The 18,192-nt window shown below is 40.4% G+C and overlaps 1 protein-coding gene across 1 annotated transcript in view; it reads left to right on the forward strand.

Moving 5' to 3' along the window:
* The window catches only part of MTMR7 (myotubularin related protein 7), a 102,689-nt gene that overhangs the window by 21,781 nt on the left and 62,716 nt on the right, over positions 1 to 18,192 (forward strand). Inside the window, exon 2 of the mRNA XM_044387546.3 lies at positions 17,549 to 17,671. Within this exon, the coding sequence (XP_044243481.1) occupies positions 17,549 to 17,671 (123 nt within the window). The remainder of the gene's footprint in view (positions 1 to 17,548; positions 17,672 to 18,192) is intronic.

Raw genomic sequence — 18,192 nt, forward strand, 5'->3', positions numbered from 1 at the left:
TGGCAGGCTATGACAACTTTATAAAAATTGTGTGTTTACTTTTCTCCACTGCTTATCACAGATTCCCGGAGGAATAAATTTATTGCCAATCTATGAAAGAAAATGTCATCCCCTAGGGCATGTAGCAACCTATAAGTTAGTTAGAATATTCCAGGTGTACTTACACAGTAGACTTACGTGTTGAAGTGAACTCTTCAGCCAGTTTGGAGAGTGGAGGTTGGAGAAAGGGATTCTGCCTTCTTGAGCTAAGTGGGTCGATTCAGAGACCCCGTTCGTGCATTTAATCATTCATGTGTACCGTCATCAAATATTTCTTGAGTGCTTCCTGGATTCCAGGTACTGTTTTAGGCTCCAGAGATCCAGTGTTGAACTAGAAAGACAGGGTCCCTAGTTTCGTGGAACTTATATTGTAGGAAAGAATTAAATTGAAAACTATTGCCATATTCTTTAAACACATGTGTATAATCATATAATCACTGTAAGCCAAGACCTTAGAAGATCTTCCATTTTTTAGATTTTCCAAATCCTGTTACCCTTCCCCTGGGAACCCCCTGGTGGTTTCCCACCCCAGTCAGAGTGAAAGCCAGAATCCCCACATTGTCCCGGAAGGTGCCACAGATCACCCTGGCCACTGGGGCCCCTCCTCTCCTGCTCCTCACCCCTCACCGACGCTGGTCCAGATGTCAACTCCTTGTAGACCCTTGAGCATGTCCAAGCTGTTCCACTTCAGGGCCTTAACTTGGGTTCATTTTGCCTGGAATGCTCTTTCTTCAGATTTCCTTATGGCCGGCTCTCTTACTTTGGTTCTCTACTGAAATGTCCAATTATTTGATTCGAGGGGACTTTCCTGCTGTTGCTGATGCCTCTCTACACCCACCTGCTTGTCCTGTTTGACCCCCTTCCCTAGCATCTTCTGGCATGCATGTGTGTATTTGTTTTACTTATTGCCTGCTCCCTGCCCGCCCATTCCCGAGCTGAATGCAAGCTCCCTGTGCACAGTGCCTAAGTCTTGTTCCTGCTCTATCCCCAGTGCCCAGAGCACTCTGTGCCTGGCGGAGAGGAGAGCTGCACGATAAATCGTCATTGAATGGATGAATCCAGGGAATGGCTTAAGGTGATCTTGTGTCCAAGTTTCCCTACTTTTCTTTCTTTTTTTTTTTTCCAAGTGTATTTTCTTTTTTTTTAAATAATTTTTATTTTGTTATATTAGTCACCATACAGTACATCCCCGGTTTTTGATGCAATGTTCCATGATTCATTATTTGCATATAACACCCAGTGCACCTGCAACATGTGCCCTCCTTAATACCCATTACCAGCCTATCCCAATCCCCCATCCCCTCCCCTCTGAAGCCCTCAGTTTGTTTCCCAGAGTCCATAGTCTCTCATGGTTCATTCCCCCTTCTGTTTACCCCCCTTCATTCTTCCCTTCCTTCTCCTACCGATCTTCCTATTTCTTATGTTCCATAAATGAGTGAAACCATATGATAATTGTCTTTCTCTGCTTGACTTATTTCACTTAGCATAATCTCCTCCAGTCCCGTCCATGTTGCTGCAAATGTTGGGTAATCGTTCTGATGGCTGAGTAATATTCCATTGTATATATGGACCACATCTTCTTAATCCATTCATCTGTTGAAGGGCATCTCGGCTCCTTCCTTTCAACAGCCTTGTTCCTTCCCATTTTTATTCTTATTTGTGTACACAATTATGCTACTATTTTGTTAATTCAAAATAACTTTATGAGAAAATAGAAGAATGGCTTCCAGTAAAAATGTTGTATCTGGACTTGGTATCAACCTCCAGATTTTAGTTTTGCAAGGAAAATCAGGCTTTAAAGTTAACATTGTAACCAGAACTATAGTCCCAAGGATTTTCACAAAGCATGTTATAAATGACAGCATGAAAAAAAACTGTGTTGCACAGTGACTGGAGGCTCAGCTCCGTGGTGTACCCGCAAACTGGCAGGACACTGGTGTCTTGATTCGTCTCAGCTCGATAAGGAAGGATGTTATGAAGACCTATGCATATACAGCACTCACATAAGGAGCTTGTGACCTAAAGCAGAGGTAAACTAACTTTCTTGAAACTTCTCGGATTCAGATATATATCTGCCCCGTGTGAAGACTAGTGGACTTAAAAAAATTCTCAAATCTACTTTGATGGTGTAGCTTTTATTTTTATCTGTGGGCTTGGGTTCACAGTAGCTTTTAGAGACTGATTTCTCATCGACGGCTGCATACCGTATCCCAGCTATGGAAAAAGGTAAAAAGTCTTGTTCTGAGTTAGTTACATGGCACATGTGAAAGTTTTCCCTTTCACAAATGAGGTTGGTTCTTTTTTTTAATCTCTGTTTCTTGTTTTGTACTTGCAACATCTTCCATGCTTGAAGATTTCTTATCTTCTTCTCAGAACATTCAAATTCAGTAATAAAGCATTCCTTGTTAATCTTACCAGATTCTACCTACAAGCCCTCACATACTTTGTTTTTATGATAATGTTAATTTTAATTCACTGGAAAATATGTTAGTACATACCTGTGCTGGGAATCAGGATAGAAAGGTGAAAAGGGCGCAGTGCTTGCCCTCGGGTCGTACAATCGCAGATTGTGACGTTGCTCTGAAATCACTTCTGTGGTCTCTATTTTGGGAAACCAGTAAGCCACAGACTGTGCCTCCTTCTCTTTTCCCACAGTAAGTGTGGACCTAACGTTGTTCATGGCGCTGCAGAGGATAGAGGAAATGAAAGAATCCATGCTTTCCTTGACGAGATACATTCTCAGAAACAATGCAGGTGGTCCAGTGAAAATAGCAGGCAGCACAGGGTAAATGCGAAATAAATAGCAATGACCAGAGGGGTCCCAGCAATCCAAAGGGTAGAGAACGGTCATGTGGAGTGGAGTGGTCAAGGAAAGGTGGGGTTCCGGAGGGGTCTTGGGTGTCCAGCTAGAGGGGCTATGCTATGCTGGCTGAGTGGGTCCTCACTGTCCTCGGTAGCCTCAGCTCATTGTGATAGGACAGCAGTGCACCCTTTTTTCCTGGGCCCAGAAGAGGCCACCACATCTTTGTGTCTGCAAGGCATTCTGCTTTATCTTTATTTCCCAGAATGACAGTGTTGGCCTTCAGAGGGCCATGCTGTAGGAGGAGAAGGAAAAAATATGGTGTGGATTATGGGTCTGTCCTCGGGGGCTGGGAGCCCTGGGTGAGGCATGGGAATGTGTAAATGAGCTGGAACCTGGCCTTGCCCTGGGTTGACGGCTGTACCCCTCTGTCCTTTGGCCAGAAGATGGTGGGCGGGGTGTATACGACTTGGTTCTCTCCATGACCGGCTGTCTCCTCTCCTTTGACCAGCATTAAGTTCCAACTGGCACAACTTGCCCTTGGAAAAATGTTTTCCCATAGAGCTATATAAGTAGATGGTCTGTGCTTTGCTAATAGTGCCTTTGTCAAAAAGATGTCAACTTCAGAAGGATTTTAGCATTTTGGAAGTACTTTTGGAGGAAAATCAGCATCGAAATAAGCCTTTGACTTTCTATAATGCTTCATGGCAAGGTCTCAGTCTCCTGAGACTGTTTTATTATTATTTTTTTGAATGATTATTGTTTTTAAACCAATGATCTTTAATAGATTACTCCATACATTTATTCTTTGATTACAATGGGCCTAGCCTCTGTTCTCCATTTACTTTCCTCATAACATCTATCTTCCTCTTTTTCTCTTCTTTGAGTTTGTTGAAAATGGTATTTTTGGTTGAGGTTATTTTAAGGTGGTGTTGAAATAAATCCTGGGACTGTCCTCTTATTCAACAGCACATGTTCTTTTAAGCCTACACATCCAGGGTCATCCTACCAAAATAAATTATATGGACCCTGTACAAACTCTCAAGTGCCTGACTTTTTATTTATGAGAGTTGGCTGCTGGCACAACATTTGTAGTTTCTCCTGAGCAAAAATGGTCTCCCCTTTTCTTGCCTCTGCTTTTTCCAAGAATCCCTAGCAGCTAAGTAGCTATGGCTCCGTGTCTCTACTATTTTAGCTTTATTATCCCTCTCGGGGAATTTTTTTTAAGCTTAGTTAAATTTCAGCCAAATCTACTGTTTCAACAATTGTATAGGTAGCTGGAACTCAAGAACCTGCCCATTTATGGGCATTCAAGGCTATCTGAAATCATCAAGATGTTTCCTTTACCTTGACCTAAGCTGGGTAAAAATATCCTTATCTGTATAGGAAATTTGACTGATTTTTTTTTTTTATCTCTTAAAAGCAAAGTTTGCAAAGCTTATGTTTTCCCTAGAGTATAACATTCTTTGTTGGAATTATCTGGAGATTTGTAGGTGGCTTAAGAATCTGCAGAAATAGGTCTATCAAGTATCCAATTTCCCATGTGGAAAAGGGACTTAAATTTTCCAGAAATTGGGGAAATATGTAGATACTTGAATTTGGAAGCTGACACACTAAATAAATATCCTTCTAATGTGCATATAATTCCAGAATCTTTATTCATTTTCAGTGTCCTTTTGTGCAACCACCATAACAAAATAGTCTGGGTTGACATATCTATCCTTTTCCCCCTTATTTTTGAAAATTAGATCAAGATTACTGGATGAACTTTTCTGTCAATACCTACTCATGGGTCTGTCTAAACCCCTTGGATTATGAGTCTGTTTCAAGCTGGGTTTTTTTCTTTCCAAATTCGAACCCTCTTATTTCAGTTAAGCCATTTGAAGCTGGTTCTATCCAGAGAGAAGTTGGTGCCTGGGGAGGTAAAGTTGAAGATGAGAGCTTGGCCGGCTAGATGGTAGAGGAAGAAACGGAATGAAGGATTATCCTCACATGCATAGACTCTGGTAGATCAATGTATCTTCAGAGAATACTCAGTGGCATCTGGCATGGGATGCTGGTAATGGTTTGGGATATGAAAAAAGGAACCTGCTGAAAAGGCAAAAGGGGGGACAGGTTGTGGAAAGCTCAACAGCAGCGGAGAGCCACAGGGGATTTGAGAATGGAGTGACATGACAGGAGTGTGTGGTGGGATGACTGCTTGGGCGACAGCCCCGGTGGGCGTGCGCTGGCCTTGGCTGCTCACCGTCCATTCTCACCACTCCGTCTTGGGGACATGCCCACTCTGTTCTCAGTCCCTGTGTCTGTGGTATGTCTTGTACCTCAAATCCGGCCATCACTATGTCATTGCTGGTTTAAGGATAAGCATGTGACCCAGGGAAGGGCACTGAGTGTTTGCCTGGGCCTTTAGTGCTTTTCTTCACTGGCTACGGGTATGGTGGGAGGTGTGGCTGGGTTTCTGGAGCTGCTATGAGCAGAGAGCCAAGAGCCAGCAGAGGGGACCACTGAGAGATGAGGTGAGCAGCTGGTTGTTTTGAACCCCCGGCCAGCCTGAAGTCAGCCCCACCACAGATGTTCATGGATGCATACTTCAGTACGATCCCTTTTGGCTTAAGCAATATGACGTTGAGATTTTTCTCTCTTGCTCCTGGAAGATTCCTCACAGAGGTGGAGTCAGATAATCTGCAGGCAGTGTTACTAGTTAGAAGCCTCTTGATAAATAGTCTGGGTGCTTGGTACAGAGTAGCCACTCAACAAATTAATAACATTAATTAACAAATTAAAAGGACTTAATTAAATAAAAAGCTGATGGATGGCAGCTAATTTTCATGGGGTTCTTTCACAGGTACCTTGCTTTTTACTATATCTAACTATATTAACTCCGTTTTAAAAAAACAATTTAGTCTCACAACAGGATACATGTTTAGGCAGCTTGGAAATAGGATTATTTTTATGCAGTCTCAATGTGTGTATGCCACTAGCATTTGTCTCTGTTATATCAAAGATAGGGGTTTTATGAAGGGCAGAATGTCCAAGTATTTCTTCTGGTTACATGTCATATATTTTCTTGGACTACGCTTTGTGATTTTTGCCCTTAGTTCTCCAATATCTGACCTCTAAATAAAATGGTCCTGGGAAAAGACTTTCATTGGTTTAATAGTTTTAAACAGATTAAATCTGCCTTTTGGGAGAAGGATTAGTGTTCCTGATTATTCTATCAAATGGCTAGATTAGAAAACTCCTGAAGCCTCATGATTAACCCTTATTATTTGTTTAAACAACTTTATGTCAGTAGGAAAAAAAAGTGCTTTTTATTTTTAATTTTTTTTGCAGACAAGTTTATTACATAACATTTTACAATATGATTTTATTTTTCCAGTTTTACTGAGACATAATTGATATGTAGTATTGTATTAGTTTAAGATATACAACATAATGACTTGATACACGTTCCCATTGCGAAATGTTCACAACAGGTCTAGTTAACATCCATCCCCTCATATCGTTGCGAATTTTTTTTCTTGTGATGAGAACTTTTAAGATCTATTCTTTTAGCAATGTTCAAATATACAATACAGTATTAGAAATGCTTCTTTCTAGGTTGGAAAAATCAAATGCCTTTTCTTCTATTTTAAGAGATTTGAAATGGTCTGAGGAATGTTTTATTGCTTTACTTTTTCTTCTTCATCAAGGTAACTTTGCAATGATATCATGTAGCCCACCTTTCTTTTTTTTTTATTTTAGAGATTTTATTTATTTATTTGACAGAGAGAGACAGCCAGCGAGAGAGGGAACACAAGCAGGGGGAGTGGGAGAGGAAGAGGCAGGCTCATAGCGGAGGAGCCTGATGTGGGACTCGATCCCATAACACTGGGATCACGTCCTGAGCTGAAGGCAGACGCTTAACGACTGTGCCACCCAGGCGCCCCGTAGCCCACCTTTCTTATATATTCTGTTGCTCCCACTACTTTAACAGGGGAAAATGAAGTCGCAGACATGAGGTAAGCATTCAGTGGGAGCAAGAATTAAATCTCTGAAGTCTCTCTTATGGATGTGTTTATCCATTACTGTTTATTATTAATAACCACTGAGGTACACACTTTTTTTTTTCCCCTTTTTCTCTCACACATGCATTTACATATAGGTGGGATCATTCATTATCCTGGAGCTCTGGCTTCAAACTTAAAGCATCTTACTTAGCAACACAGGGACACCTTACCATAAATAAAACCATTCAGAATTTCTAATAGGGTAGATGGTTCTATAATTAATGCATGGCTGGCTAGAAGAAATGGAACTTGATTTCTTAAATGGTTCTCCTGATGCTGTAGGATGGCATTACACCTTAGGATGTGAAACGCGCCAATACTCATTTCAAGACTGTCCAGCTAGTCCTGGGACCATTTGGGGAACCAGGCTCTCTAGGCTGTAATGACTGCAGTACCATGGGGGTTGGCTCCTCCAGACAAGATGGAGTGAACAGGGTTCACTGGCCAACAAACTGCTCTATACTGAATTCTCAATGCCTTAGCTTTAGCCAGAGCTTTTTACTTGTTAACTATATAACTCTCTAATTGAAATTTTAGGGAACATAGAGGATAGGCTTTCAGCCATGATGCCTTCCCTTGTTTACAATATTCGTTCTGGACTGAAGAGGTAGAGTGGGGGGGGGGGCTCGGGGAAATAGATGTGGGCATCAGATACTTTCAGTTTAAAATCTGGGTCTGCCACTCTCTAGCTGTGACTCCATGGGCAATTGGTTTACTCTTCATACTTTTATTTTATCATTTGTAAAATGGGATAATCACATCTACCTTTCAGCTAGGGTTAGAAATCGTATACGGGACCACACTTAGTACAATACCTGGCACTTGCTAGCTGCTCAGTAAATCATAGTATTGCTGTTCTTATTATCCTTCCTTCTTTCTCCCTCTACTCAAGGGAGAAGTTGAAAGGAATCTGTCATAATTGTGCTTCCCCCTTTACCGTTGGCTTTTCTGGAAAAGTAGCCCTGGATTGGCCTGATTGTGGTTCTCAGCAGTTGGCTAGTGGGGGAGTGAGGGAGTAGACACTGCTTCAAGCCAGAGCAGCCCCAACACCCAGGACTGTGGATGCCCAGGGATGATTCCCCAGCCTGGGGGCTTCCATGTCTCAGCTCTGGGACATGTACCACTTTTCATCACTGTGCTAATGACTGTACAATGTAATGGACCTACGTTAACTATTGTGTATTTCAAACTGAAGTAATAATGCACGTTTTTGTCCATCCTCACATCTTGTGGGTCATAGGAGCTGGCACCCTTTAGGAAAAATGAAGTCTGCCTTGACTTTTAGCTTTTCCCTATTGTAACGGCCTCAAATTTGGTATCTGCTCAAGTTCCCCCTTGTCACCTAGCCACTTCCTGGCCAGTGATGTGGGAAGATGATGGGTGGGCAGTTAGAAGCCAGATTGGTCTGTATGCTGTGCAGCCTGAATATCGCCATTAAAGACTATAGCAAAGTGGACGGCTAGATCGATAGATTTTAAAATATGTTTTCAGAAATGACATACACATACGCTGTATATGATGTTTTCTTTCATTTTATCTTCAAGAATTTTATGGGCATTAAGATTAAATACAATACTTTAACAAAGATGCAGTCTGGTGTCGTCTGTTAAAGAAAGGCAACCAGAATGCTTTCTTTTAAACACTGCAGGAAGATACTTCATTAATTCAGACTGGAAACCAAATGATACTTAATTATCAGAAGTAGAAATAACCCAGGGAGGCTTACCAAGTCCTTTAGGATTTGCAGGAAGCCAGGTCCTCAGAGGGAAAGGGAGCCTGGAGACTGGGAGTGAGCCAGTCACGGTGCAGGTGGCTTCTCCCCCAGGCTAGTGGGCGGGGTGCTTGGGCTTGCCCTGTTCCTCTCTCTCCTTTGGGCCCCGAATGCTGGGTGCCAGTGCAGAGTCTGGTGCTTCCTTTCCTTAGGAGACCCCAGGGGTTCTTTTGGCCAACCATGTTACTGAGTGGCTGAATTTCTGGAGAATTGAATACGAAGTCATTATGGTTTATACCTTCACAGTCACTGTTGCGTGGGCTTTCTGGCCTCTCTGTAAAGGACCAGTACCACTGAGTTCTAACTGCAGCCTGGTAGCGTGGAGAAAGGCACTAAATATCCTTTAGGTTCTTTATAGAAGTGGGAACCTGGAGATGGTGAGTACACTGCCCAGGGCCCCACAGTTCAGGTCCCAAACCAGAACCAGCACCAGAGCCCAGGCCTCCTGACTCACAAATACTTTACTTTTCATGTTGGTAGAACTAGAAAATGTCATGATACCAAATTTAGCACGACAAACTATTTATCTAGCTGCTTTTCTTAGATTAGAACATAAACTTGTCCTAGGTTTTGGCTACTGCAGGCATTTTGATTTCTCCCTGTTCAGCAACCTCTGGATCCCTTCCCCCAAATGATTGGCAGTGACCTTCAGCCTAATTTATGTGGTATTGAGGACTTGGTCTTTGGTCCAAGCAAAGCTGGTGGGCAGTGACTTTTGCCTTTCTTCTTTTTCGGTAGAAGGTAATCCTATGCCGCACTGTGGACTGCTGTCCCGCAGAGCAGCTTTACCTTTGTAAAGAGTCTGGTACGATTCTGGAATCCAGAATGTTCCACAACCCAATATTCAACCGACAGGGTAGAAGGTCAAGGCTCATATTGTATTAGGACTGAAAATAGAAGGTGGTGTGATGGAGAGTTGCTGATGAGAGGCTCTGTGTCTGTGATTTCCAAGGTCCCCCTGACTCCCACGCGGCGAGGGAAGGACGGAGCAGGGCTTGTGTTCTACACTGGGTGTCCTGTTTCAGGCCTGGCAGTGACGTGGCAGGGCCCAGGGTTTTCACTGAAGCTTTTCAGCCTTGGCCTAGAAAAGCTAATGAAACCTTTTCCCCCTCAATCTAAAGCCAGCAGAGCAGGGATGGGAATGAAAAGGCCGTTAAACTGGGGCACAGGCTCCTCCCTTGAGTCTGTAAGATTCGTGAGGATAGACAAAGGTTCACTCTTATTCACCTTTTTGTTCTTCTCTGGACCTAACACTGGGCTCCACATAGGCATTTTGTTGAATGGAATTGGATGTTTGGTGGTTTTTTATTAGTTCTGAGAACCCTGAACGTCTCCTCCTGCCAGCGTTTGGGCTCTTGTATTCCATGCTCAGGCTTTCTATCTTTGGGTTAATCTCGAAGAATATGCTGAAGTGGTTTGTGAATATGGTTTTATAGTATAATTTTGTCTGAAAGCATTCAGTTTTCACATACTAATGTTCATGTATAAAACTGATTAAAATAATTGTTTATCGGGGCACCTGGGTAGCGCAGTCGTTAGGCGTCTGCCTTCGGCTCAGGGCGTGATCCCGGCGTTCTGGGATCGAGCCCCACATCGGGCTCCTCTGCTGGAAGCCTGCTTCTTCCTCTCCCACTCCCCCTGATTGTGTTCCCTCTCTCGCTGGCTGTCTCTCTGTCAAATAAATAAATAAAATCTTAAAAAAAATAATTGTTTATCAATTATCCTACATATATTGATGTTGAAGAGCAGGACTAAAATGACCTCAGAGGCACTCACCCGTGCCCACAGCCTCGGTGCATGATGAACTTGGGCTCTGAGTTAGGCAGACCATAGCTCTGGGCTGAGCCTTGCCGCACCCTGCGTGAGCGGCCTGGGGAAGCTAGTCCCCAGTAGCTGTGAACTGGGGACTATGTAAGGACTGAACTCATGGCGTTTTTGTGGAGATTAACTGAGGTCACTTATGCAAAGTGACAGCACAGTTCATGGCATAGAGAAAGTACTCTAAAAATATTTGTTATTATTTTTATTATTATTATTTTGGTAATTTTGACATAAACCAAATGACAGCTGAGATTGGCCTGATCCATGAACTATCGGGAAGGCTATTTTGAATACTCCCATTCTTTGCCCGTTGGAAATCCAAAACTCTCCCCGGAATTCCTGCCAATTCCCATGGAGGTTTGCACTTCCACAGTCCTCTCTGGCATAATGTTCTGCTCTCACTGAGGTAGTCAGGTCAGAGATGGTCTCACCATCAACTCATGTGTCTATGTTCCATGACCCAGCTGTGGAGAATTAAAACATGCCCCTTACCTAGCTATACTGTCCTCATTCAACCCATCAAGACATCATGCTGTTTAGCAATTGTCCTGAAGATTTGGGGCAAAGGCAAGGCTCAGAAAAGCAAACGACTTTTCCTTCCCATCCCTGGAATTATTTCTTCTGGCACCTCACTACCTAATCAAATAGTGCTTAAATGCAGTATAAATATTTTCTAAAATACACAAAAAAATTAAAAGTGCTTATGTTTGGATTGTGGGACTAGGGGTAATTTTCTTTCCCTCCTTCTATATTTCTGAAACTTTAAACATTACGTAAGTAAGTACATGTTTCGCAATTAAAAAAAAAAAAAGACCAGTTTTTAAGGCTGGGGGAGAACTCTTTATAGGATTAGGGAAGACTTTGGTATTAGGAGAAATAAATCCTTGCCCAGCAAACCTCGTCTCCTTTTTCTGATCCTTTAAAATGTATTTCTCACGAGTTCCTCCTAATGAGAGTTGTTGTATTTTCTGTGAGTATCACAGCTCCAGATGCCCCCTTGTTGGCAGCAAAATAGGGTTCTTTCTTTAACATGCCTCGACGTGCCAGTTGCTTCTGGAAGGCTCTTCCTATCCTTTGGTCTTCCGCTGCTTCAGGATGGAGTTTCAATGGTCAGGCTGTCCCACTCTGGCTTCTGCCCAGTTGCACCCTTACTTCTACAAAGAGAAGAGTCTCTACTTTCTCAGCTCCTGTGGAGTTCACTTCTCCTGCTGCTGTGGTAAGATTTCTGATCCCTGTGCTCCCGGGACCGCTCCTGCTCAGGTCACCAGCATCTTCCATGTCACTGAGTCCGGTGGGCAGTTTACAGTTATCGCCTTACCTGATCTCTCAGCAGCATTGGCAGTGGACACTCCCTTTCTCTTAAGCCACTCCCTCTACACATGGTTACTTGACAGCACACTCTCCTGACTTTGCTCCTCCAGCTGGATTCCCTTCTAGTTTGCTTTTCTGATTCCTCTTCTTCTATCAGATCTTTAAGGGTTGGATTTCCTCAGATTTCTTCTCTTCTAACTCTACATGTTCTCCCTGGGTAATCTTTTTGGGTCTCATGCTTTCAAATATAATTTATGTGCCACTGGCTACAAATTTAACTGCATTTCAGCAAATCTAAGGCATCAATGATGGTAAGATACCCCAAGATCTTATATCCTGCAAAGACAGACAGAAGCACCGCCAGTTACATGACATAACGGCTTCTTACACATTAACTGTAAGATGAATTCCATTTTCAGAAATGTCAGAATGTGAAAAAGGCACACCTGAGAATTAATGATATGCTGTGAAATGTTTCGCATAGATGAACTGCTATTCGCAGAGTACGAATACCTAGTGTGTCTTAAATGTGGTGTTCCTGGCAATGCACAAATGGATTGTAATAACGTTGTCTAGAGAAGCTGGTAGTTTCCTGAGTCCTGTCTCTCCAGGCATGAAATAGGCCTTATTACCATATAGCTTATTATATGTCTCAATAAGATAGAATTAAGTTAGCTGAACAAGGAGGCAGTGTTATTGAACCAGGGCATCATTAAGATGGTGCCCAAACTCTTGAGATTTGTTTCATTTTATCTACAGTTCACTGAATCTAGAGTCGTAGTCAGGAATGTTCTGGCTATCTTGGTGTAAACCATGTGGTGGTCCCTGAGCAGTGCTCCCTATCATCACAGAACTTCTCAGACAATTGAATTTTAATTTTTATTACTCATTTATTTTGTTGTTACAGATCACTGGGAAATTATGCTCTTCTTGTTTCCCTCATTTTTTTATTTCTTTTTTTTCTCCCTCTACTTCAAAACTACTTTTAACAGCAGTGGGACCTATAAGAACTATTGCCAAATTTTGAAATGTAATTTTCCTGCAACAGCAGCCAAAGTTAACAAAAAGACACAGAAAAAAAATCTCATTAAGTATTCTAATCTACCACCATCTGCGAACCTCGTTCTGTTTCACTGAGGCTTTCTAAAAATAATCTGAGTGGTATAGCTTCCTTCACTTCTATGGACGGAATAATCCATATTAAATTATTTTTGCTTCAAAATATTACCTTATGTTCAATCTGATTATCCCAATAAAGTTTTGTCTCCTTAGTCCTAAGGGCAGGGAAAATCATTTACATTCCATTTTTAGATACTGCTAACTAGTGTATCACCCCTGAACCTCCACTTAATTTAGGTAGTTATATTTTAGCATGCAAATCAGTATTTTCCCATAGAAATGTTCCAAAAATAATATATCCCCTTGCTTTTCTTCTCCCACAACTCTCTTCCATAAGACCTTTCTTGTAGTTAGTTCAGAATAGAACATTTAATGACAAAAGTTTAAATAAAATAATCTGATCATGTGGGAATTGAAAAATTTTCTTAAATACTCCTGGGTCAAAGAAGCAATAAAAAAATACAGTTATAGACTCTTCTAGAAAGGAAGAAGAACAATAATACTGTAAATAAAACGCATAGGTGCAGCCAAAGATTTACTTGGAGGACAATGATTGGACTTTAAGACTTGTTATTAAACAAAAAGAATGACAATGAATGAGCTGACTCAAACCTGAGAGTTCAGAAATGAACAAAGAAACAAACAAAGCCTCATGATAGACCAAGGAGAGCTGAAATATTACTAACAAAGGAGCAGAAATTAAACAATTAGAAAAGAGAAAAATTATTAAATCTGTAGATCCAAGACATTACTTTGAAGAAAACCCTTTGTCTACCTAATGACAAGAAAGTAAAAACATAATTCATAATTTATGAATGCAAGAAAGGATAAAGAGGGAAGGATTCATCCATAGATAGGAATTAAAAGTGTCTAAGAATTTGAAAACCAGGGATTAGAAGATAATTTGTAAAGAAAATAGATGTCAAAATGAGATTTAGTAAAAAATGGTAACATTGAAGGGAAGCTGGCTGGCTCAGTCGGCAAAGTGTGTGACTCTTGAAATTGGGGTTGTGAGTTCAAGCCCCATGTTGGGTGTAAAGATTACTTTAAAAAATAAAATCTTTTAAAAAAATGGTAGCATTGGGTAGATACATAACCACATAAGAAATGGAAAGAATTATTAAAGAATTACTTTGTATAAAGAAGTGCCTGTATTTGTTTCAAAAAATGATGTGTATGTTGAAATCTTCCTGATTAATGAGTGTCATCATAACCATGATGCATAATTCGCCTGATAAAAGTAGAACAAATAGGCTGGTACATGTCAGTTTCTTTTAAAAGTACAGATGCAAAAACAAAACAGAAAACAAAACAGTAATAACAGGTAAAATATAAAAAACATTAAAACACCAATCCTGAGAATCCAAGACTTCTTTAAAGATTAATAAATCTATTGCTATTATTGGTAATATAGGGCTAGAGTAAAAAAGGAAATATTCATCCAAATACATATTAAAAAAGCAGTGTTCATTCCTGATTTTTTTTAAAGATTTTATTTATTTATTTGACAGAGACAGCCAGTGAGAGAGGGAACACAAGCAGGGGGAGTGGGAGAGGAAGAAGCAGGCTTCCCAGCGGAGGAGCCTGATGTGGGGCTCGATCCCAGGATGCCGGGATCACGCCCTGAGCCGAAGGCAGATGCCTAACCACTGAGCCACTCAGGCGCTCCTCATTCCTGATTTTTTTTTTCTTTCAGAATATTTTAATATAATTATATTTAATAAAAAGACAGATACTAGTTTCAGCTGCCATATTTATGGTAAAAAAATCATGAACCATTATTGTCTACTTGTTAATAGTAAAAAACAAAAGCATATCTAAACAAATAAAACATTTCTTTAAGTTATATAAAAAGACTTTTTATCAGCTTTATAATTTAATTACAATTGTCTATGTACCTATCTAGTGTTATATTAGTATTGAAACATGCTATTTCTATCAAGTAGTTTTTCTTTGCTCATTCCTGATTTTTAAAAATCAAAATTCTTAGTGAAGAATAGGTCACTTCTACAATGTGATGGAAAAAAAGTATCAACATCAAACTCAATGGTGAAATATTGGAAGTGTTCCCATTAAAAACAGAGGTACGTGTGAAAATGTGCTCAATGTCATTAATCATCAGGGAAATGCAAATTGAAATCACAGTGAGATACTATCTTACACCTACTAGGATGGCTGTAATCAGAAGGAGAGATTATAAAAAGTGTTGTCAAAGATTGGAACCTTCATGCATTGGTAGTAGCAACGTAAAATGATACAACTGCTTTGGAAAATAATGTGGGAGTTCCCCGCGATGTGAAACAGAGCTAGCATATAACACAACATTTCCATTCCTGGATGTATGTGGGTGAAAATATGTGTATACCCAAGAGAAATGAAAACAAATGTCCTCACAACAACTTGTACAAGAATGTTCATTGTAGCATTATTCATAATAGCCAAAAAGTGGAAAAAACTCGAATGTCCATCCACTGGCAAATGGATATATATAATGTGATATATCTCTGTCTTTATAATGGAATATTACTTGGCAACACAAGGCAATGAAGTACTGACACATTCTATAATGGATCAACTTGGATTGAAACATGGACGGAAAACATGATGCCGAGTGAAGGAAACCAGTCACAAAGTACAACATATTGTAGGAGCCCCTTTATGTGCAATGTCCAGAATACACTGATAGTTGCCTAGGGCTGAGGTGGCTGGGGAGGAAGTGACGAGTGAATGCTATGGGGTGCAGGGTTTCTTTGTGGGGTGATGAAAATGTTTTAAAATCGATCGTGGTGATGGTTGCACAAGGATGGCATGCACAACGCTGTGAATATGCTAAAAACCACTGAGGAGCACACTTAACATGGGTGGATATCTCAATAAAGATGTTATTAAAAAAAAGAAACAGATGAAAACATGAATGAGTGCCGTTGCTGCTATTCACTGTTAATCTGACGTTACTGCCAGTAAACAAGGAAAGGAAAAGATGTCTGGATACTGGAAAAGAAGGAACAGATTATTACAGAAAATATTCCTATCTACTCAGAACATCCAAGAGACCTCACTGAAAAAATTACTAGAGGTAGTAAAAGTTTGTAAGAGGAAGTTATAAAGCAATAAACCAATAAAAATTCGACTGTAGGCTATTCTCCTTACTGATATAAGCAGTTCTTAATGAGCACATAAGCAATGATGGTCACCTAGTAGGAAAGTAAACCAGTGACGTGAAGACCATTTACAAGAGACACAATGATGAATAATGATATGAAAGGAACATATCAGTAACAAAAGAAAAACTACTTAAAACTATGAGCTGGTAGGTAAAGACCCTTCTGTTGAACGAGTATCTTTTACATAGACATTCACGGGGACTCAGGAATTACGCAACCACCTCATAATAAATCATATGAATAAAAACGTATTTTAAATACCAGACATTTAACTCATCAGATCCCTGAAAACTTGGCGGAAGTGGGATGGGACCCTCCAGGGCTCTTCTCAGAAGGCTGCCTTGGTTCTAGGGCTCAGAGAAAACTGAGGCAATGCAATGTCTGGAGTGCTGCTTGACCTTGGTGTCCTGAGGGGTGCTCATTAGGTCTACTGTCCCCCAAGGTCTTCCCTGGAGCAAGGGGAAGCCCTGTGCTCTCCAAATGCATCATCACCACAGCTTCCATATTAGACTGAAGATTGGAGCAAATGTGATTCACTAGTCCCTGAAGCTTCCTCATGAAAGCAAGTAGCCATCTTGACTTGAGGGGTGAGGGTTGAGCCAGTGTCTATCTGTAGATGGTTGATCGTCAGCTGTGTAAGTAGCTTTGCCAAGCCCGTCATTGTTACAGGAGTGTTCGTCTGGTGGTTGCAGGTGGCCTGTCTTGTCAGAGTCGTAGTTCCCTCAGTTTCCGCTTGTCTTGCAGAGACTTTTCTTAGAATTTCCATTATATTTTATATTAGAATGATCCCAATGCACATATCCTTGAAACTGCTCTGCTTATAAGAAAGGTATGCTCGATAAAAATTTGTTTCCAGAGATCTTTCTTAACCATTTCAAGGTTGGTGGTGAAAATTCCATTTATTAGAGAGATTTTATTATAAATGAATGTGAGCATCTTAATTTGGTAGGTTTTCTTTTTAAACATGCAAATCATTTCTCTGATACTTTTTGCTCCCATATGTATATTTCCTGCTAGTTTATGTGAAAGCAAACTGCTTTGAAGATGTTTCTACTACTGAGAAATACATAGGGAAATACATTATTGTCCTTTTAATAGACATAATTCATACACGGTTATTGTAAAAACTCAGAACTTTGATGTATACACTTCCTGCCTTGAATTAGAATTATATAATTGTAGTGAAATAAAAATGCTGACTTACTGAAAATACAGAAAGGGTATTCTTAAAGAATAGGGTCTATAAATCTTTTGTGGTACATTTAAAATTATATTTTAAATGGTGAATTTTTATCTTTTGATGTACAGAATCACATATTAAGATCTAATTAAGAGGATGAGTTTTGGGTTTTATTACTGGGAAAATCCTTGAAATGATATATATTTTGGATTAAATCTAAGATTACCTACTTACTATTTATTTTTATGAATAGTCTTTTGCTTTATGATAACTCTGTCAAACTGATTTCTCTAGGTTGAAAATGTCCGCTTGGTAGATCGAATATCTTCTAAAAAAGCAGCCCTAGGTACTTTGTATTTGACGGCTACTCACGTCATATTCGTGGAAAATGCACCTGACACAAGAAAAGAAACATGGGTATGCATTCTTTATTTTTGGCTTTACACGTTTTCTGTTGCTTTAAGTAACAAGTTTTGACCCTGTGGGTGGGCTTTTGGTATTTGGGTGTTCAGAGGACTGTTTTTGGAAGGTCAGCTTTGCCTTTTTTTGCACAAATCCACTAGATCTGCTTATTCATTTTAAACACTAATTATTTGAGCATCGTCAGAGACAAGCCTAGAAATAGCCAGAGATGTAAGTGCTTCATGTCACAGCTGTCAGGTAGAGATTCGAGAACATCAGTGCTGGATACAGCACTTAGGTATTGCCTTATTTGCAATACATTGTAGGATCCAATAATGCAGACCATTTAGTTATTTTATTATGTTGTCTTCACTTTTCTGCTAATTTGAAAATGAAGGAAAGGAAAGCTAGGGAAGAGTCCCTTGTCAGGTAGTTCTGCTACTTAGTAATGAGACCACTGGATACATTTTATTTTATGTAGCCACCCAGTCACCATACTCTGACTAGAGCCAGAATCCTTGAATTGTAGATTTCCC

This window comes from Ursus arctos, unplaced genomic scaffold (genome assembly GCF_023065955.2).
Source record: "Ursus arctos isolate Adak ecotype North America unplaced genomic scaffold, UrsArc2.0 scaffold_27, whole genome shotgun sequence".
Taxonomy (NCBI): domain Eukaryota; kingdom Metazoa; phylum Chordata; class Mammalia; order Carnivora; family Ursidae; genus Ursus; species Ursus arctos.